At 46.2% G+C, this 6,000-nt stretch overlaps 1 protein-coding gene across 1 annotated transcript in view; it reads right to left on the bottom strand.

Moving 5' to 3' along the window:
- The window catches only part of rras2 (RAS related 2), a 38,580-nt gene extending 33,816 nt beyond the window's left edge, over window positions 1-4,764 (bottom strand). Inside the window, exon 1 of the mRNA XM_083650642.1 lies at window positions 4,362-4,764. Coding sequence (XP_083506768.1) covers window positions 4,362-4,463 — 102 coding nt within the window. The 5' untranslated portion in view covers window positions 4,464-4,764. The remainder of the gene's footprint in view (window positions 1-4,361) is intronic.
- Window positions 4,765-6,000: the final 1,236 nt, after the last annotated feature.

The raw sequence follows: 6,000 nt of genomic DNA, 5'->3' as shown, positions 1-6,000 counted from the left end.
AGCCAATCGGCACGCTCCACAGACCGAGCTGTTTGAGACAGCAGCCAATCGGCACGCTCCACAGACCGAGCGGTTTGAGACAGCAGCCAATCAGCACGCGGCTCCACAGACCGAGTGGTTTGAGTGTGTGTTTGATGTGCCATCATTGCTGGGATGAAACAGCAGCACTGGTGCAACAACAACCCCCCCCCCACACACACACACACACACACACACACACACACATGCGTTCTCTAATCTCCACAGTTCACACAGCCAGCGTGAGTCATGTTTTCCTCCTCTTGGGACGCGTCCCCTCTCACAGACGTCACCTTCAACAACGCACTGTGTTCCACAGCTTCTGTCAGATGACTCAGTGTTGTGTCACCCCTGTGCTATTTCAACTTGACTCAACTGCTTGGCATTCAGGGTGGCCAGCGACTCCCAGGGACCTGCCACCCTGCTGCTATGGCCGCCCGGTGACATCATCCTTTCTCCTCCGACTCCCCAAGAAAAATCCCTGCTTCAGCAGGATGTGACTCTGTGTGGAGCCGCATTCACTCAGCACTTTCAATACATTTCTCTCCAGGTTCAACGCATGCTGTTCAAATGGTCAATGGCCGATGGACATACATACATACATACATACAGACAGACAGACAGACAGACAGACACACACACACACCAGGGTGGGAATTAGTTGGACCATGGCCTCCATTGCCCCTCCCTCTGGCCGTGATGCCCTGAGATCTCTATGGCCACCTTGGCAGTGCCCTGCTAGCAGCCTGCTACTGTCAGTTGCTAGCAGCCTGCTACTGTCAGTTGCTAGCAGCCTGCTACTGTCAGTTGCTAGCAGCCTGCTACTGTCAGTTGCTTTAAAAGCATCAGTGGTCACTGGTCTCAGTTTAATGCAGCCTGCCCCATGCAAAGGATGTGTCATTGGCTCATTTTAACACACATTTCAGAAGAATCGCTCTTCACCACCATGTCAATAGAGCAATGGCCTGTGTGCCCTGGCATGTGGCCTTGTGACCTAAACAAAATTTGCGACACCGAAGGCCAGATGGCCCTGCCCCTAAAATGACAAAATTGCCACCCTGACACAGAAGTGGCCCTGACACCCTGACTCTGAAGTGGGCTTTTGCAAACCTGCGTCAAGTAGCCTATATAATAGTAGTAACTACTTACGTACTGATGGCAGGAGAGGATATCAAATGATGATCAACTGTCTCACCAACGAGCTAGAACAGATTTCTAGCCAATCATAGCCTCTCATAGCCAGAGGAACAGGAATGTCATATTTATTAGCAGTGGTAATTATTAGCCAGCGAGCAAACTAGCAGTTTAGAGTTTCTGCTTAGAAGAATCTTCTTACGCTTGTGTAGTGGCACTATTTTGGATAGACAAGGTATAAGGGCAGGTATAAAGTGGAAAATGCATATATTTCATATTGTTACAGATTACCACTAACACACGCACATGCACACGCGCACGCACACACACACACACACACACACACACACACACACACACACACACACACACACACACACACACACACACACACACACACACACACACACACACACACACACACACACAGTTCCAGGGATTCAGGAAGCAGATCATGTTTTCCCATACAACTGTAGGAGGTCCTAAGAGCAGGAGTGGGACTTCCTTTGCCAAAGGCCGAAATTCCGGATGGTCCATGACCACTAACCCACCCAGCCTACACACACACACACACACACACACACACACACACACACACACACACAAACACACACACACACACACACACACACACACACACACACACACACACACACACACACACACACACACACACACACACAACACACACACACACACACACACACACACACACACAAAACACACACACACACACACACACACACACACACACACACACACACACACACACACACACACACACACAGCCCCCAGCACTCAACACAGTTCTGTCAGGGGAAAGCCTTTGACTTAACAACCAGCTGTGAAGTCTTTTCCCTTGGCAGATGCCTTCTGGAAAGGTCTGAAAAGGATGTAGGCTCTCTCCTTCATGCTGTCACATCTCAATCTTTCTCACTGTCACGTTAGCAGACGATGCAGCAGTGAGAAGAGAATGGCCAGTCTGAGAGGAGATGAGGCCTGGCCCATATTACATATTACATATTACATATTACATATTACATATTACACACATAGATGTTCAAGCAACATCCCAAATCTAATGTGGCCTACACTGACACTGTGTTTATTATTTCCCATATAAGATGTCTGTGGCGGAGGCAGCAGTACGCTGCAGATTCTTTTTTAAACCCCCATGTAAAGCGTCTTTGAGTACCTTCAAAAGCGCTCTATAAATCAAAGGTATTATTATTATAATAAAATGTATTATTAGATAACTTCATCATTTCACCTAAGGCACTGAGGCAGGCGGTGCTGAGGAAGTCCGCTAAACTCACTAGCCCAGCAGAAATAATATGCTTTGGCTAATTCAGCTAATGAATGAGCTTGATCGATGGCGTGGCTGTTATCTGTCTGTTCTCCTCCTGTGGTCTAGAGACTGGCTGAAGAGGCTGCAGCAGCTACTGCTAACTCTTTGTTAGCATGGAAATCCAGCATAACAGTTTTGACACAAAAATGAAAACTAAGTAACGAACGATACCAAGTGTTAATGGAGGGGATGAGGGTAAGTAACGCCGTTGTAGCAGCACCAGGATCAATGGCATTTTTAATTCAAGATAACCCTAATGGGTAACAGCAGCATGTGGCAGTTCTACATTTAAATGGGTATTATTGTCGTGTTATTACCACTAATACATTCAAATCAAATCAAATGTCTGGTAAGAGCCTGCTATTTAACAATTAGCCTAATTGCTCCACTGCATCAGGGCAATAGGGTCAGTAGGCTATGGCAGAAATCTGTGCCACAGAGCTATCTGATCCCATTTTTACTTGGTATGCGGTTAATGAGCTTTTCGAACCCTCATTAGATGCGACTCCCCCCAACACACACACACACACACACACACACACACACACAGCTTTTCACCCCCCACTAAAGGCATGCCGGCCCACCATTGTGTGACAGCGTGGAGACATGCAGCTGCCTGCAGTCTGGTCTTCTGGAATTAAGATCCAGCATGAGTAACATCAACACCCAGGAGGAACACACACAGGGTAGGGCCACAGTTTGCCTTCTCTCTCACCAGAGAGAACAGAGAGACCTCCACCTACTGACAATTAACAACAAAGCCAGGTCAAGGCAGGTTAGGTCTGCACAGCGCTGGAATGCAACCAGGCACAGAGGAAGGCAAAGCCACCTAAAACTGTTTACACACCTTCTCATTTGTGGGATTGAGTTGAGTTAATCAACTTTTTTAGACTGATCAATATCTTTATATGACACAAAATCATCATAGCGTGCACCAGAGTTAGTACTGATCAAACTGAGGTGATAATTAGGCTGTTTTTCTGAACATGTTTTTTTTACATTAGTGGTTGTTTGATGTGTTGATGCTCTGCTCACCTACTGGAGGTCATTCATTTACCAACAGCTCACATGTAGCACTGATGAGCAACAAGCTACCATGGCTTTGTCAAAAGTACACAGGCTACATCTGTGCACAACTGTTGATCATTTTTCAAGTGTTTCTTGAATATGTATTTATTTATTTAAGATAGGCTACAGTCTAAGACAATTGTGTAGACCTATAAGAAGAGTCAACCACCCTAACGTGAATTCACTAATCCAAATGGGGAACAGACAGGGGGACATGGGGGACAGAGTCTGTGGCTACTCAATAGTGGATTTATAACGACCTCTTAATGTACACTATAAGATTCCTATTTATTCTAACAGGGACTTAATTGTTCTGCTGCGATATCTAACCCGCTTATGGAACCTTCAAACACGTTACAAACTGCGAGACATTTGTTAAAGCATGTCACGAGTCTAGATCACTCACAATACTGAATCCTCGACTTACAACAAATGAGCCTAAAATAACGACTTTAAATCCCAAGTTAACAACACAAGACAAGTCATGAGCTCCTTCACTTTCTTTCTCTTTTGACGAAACGTTACTGATCCGCTGTGCGAAGTGGAGGTGGACTGACTGTCCGCACAACCAGCCAGCCTTTTATTTGATTTACAAATGGCATTCCCACCCCAGCTAAACATCCGCTATCTCTTATCAAGTAGTTGTATTCTAGGCCCAAAGAAAGTCGATGACAAAACAGACCCCCAGGGTTCCCATGTCTGGCCTCCCCCTGTGTATTTCGCCGTGTTTTCAGCTCCAAACAGCGGGGACACCGAGGCTATATAGTATGTGCTATAAACGCTATAAACTGACCTGGATGAACTGGATGGTCAGGGCTGATTTCCCCACGCCGCCGCCTCCGACCACCACCAGCCGATACTTCTCCTGCACCGAGCCGTCCTTCCAGCCAGCCATCGCGGACACTTCAGCCGTGCTCGCCGCCTAGCTGCCCGAACACCAGAGAGCAAACACCCACTTTCTCCAGCAAACTGAGGAGTATGATGGGCCTGCAGGGGAGAGGAGAGCCGAGGAAGGACTGACTGAGCCCCGGTGGAGCTGCTGCTGAGAAACCAACACGATGCGTCTGGATAGAATAGATAGGTGATAGATAGAGGGGTCCCCTGTGAAGCTAGGGGCGCCTGTCCACACGCCTGGCCCGGCTTCAGTCGTGACTTCTCAGCAGCAAACTGCGATGGTAAAGATAGAGTGAATCCGATAGAAGTAATCAGCCAGCCGATACCGCTGTCTGTCGCTAGGGGCCCTTCTACAGGCGGTATGTATGTGAATGTGCCCCCCCCCCCCCCCCCCCCCCCCCCCACACACACACACAAGTAGGCAGTCCTATGATAGGCTACTGTACAACAGGATAAATAAAACAACAAAACTAGACTAGACTAGAAACGACTCAATGTTATACTATTGCGATGCCAAATAAAGGTAAAATAAGATCAACTTTAAACTCACTATTGCAAACTCATTGTGTGTTAAAGACAACAACCAACCAATATGAGAATATTAGGCCTATAGACTTTTCTTTCTCTGCCTCTCTCTCTCTCTCACACACACACACACACACACACACACACACACACACACACACACACACACACGAACGCACATGTGTGTGTGTGTGTGTGTGTGTGTGTGTGTGTGTGTGTGTGTGTGTGTGTGTGTGTGTGTGTGTGATTTTATGGCAAGGATTTGGTCAAATGATTATTGTAACTCACTTGCACAAGTAGCCTAATTCGTCCAATAATAAGGACGCTTTGTAAAAGATTGTAGCCTAATTGTAAGCTAATTGTGTAATTATGAAAATGCAGACATTGAAGTAATTTAGATTATATCAGTGCACATATTGATGTAGCCTATAGGTGAGTTTAAATCATTTTCAAATAGCAGCCTTTATTTCAAGGCTTACATTATGTCAATATGTCAAGTTACAATAGTGAAATTCTATGACTACCTGTTTGCTTTGTGACTGACAGCAAGCTGCCTGGAGGTTGTGTCGCCCTCTGGTGTCCAAACAAGAGAGAGCCTGGACCTGGAAAGGTGCACTGCAGTGTTTTGCAAAGACGTGGTTGAGAGCCATAGGAAAAATTGAGGAAAAATTTAATTGGGTCCATACATTATTATGAAGACACGCTTCTCACATCTAAAGTGCTGGCTCTGCTGCCAAAGCCCAGGTCCCACCAGATAAGGTAGGCTGGATAAAATGTCGTGGATCTGCAGGTAAGTGCGTGTGAAACAGCCCTTACCCACAGTGTAATCATTAGGATGCATTTTAGGATATTATGCAAATATTACATCAAAATAGGGTTGGCACGATGGACGATGGCATCGACCATCGTCGATGGGCCGACCCCCATCGACCTCTGACAATTCTCCATCGGACCATCGTGATTATCTGTTCGAATTAAAATTTGTCAGATTTAATAATAAAAAAGGCTAACTC

The sequence above is a fragment of the Poromitra crassiceps genome (genome assembly GCF_964638095.1).
Source record: "Poromitra crassiceps genome assembly, chromosome: 14".
In the NCBI taxonomy this organism is placed as follows: domain Eukaryota; kingdom Metazoa; phylum Chordata; class Actinopteri; order Beryciformes; family Melamphaidae; genus Poromitra; species Poromitra crassiceps.
This window is presented reverse-complemented; position numbering and strand designations above follow the sequence as displayed.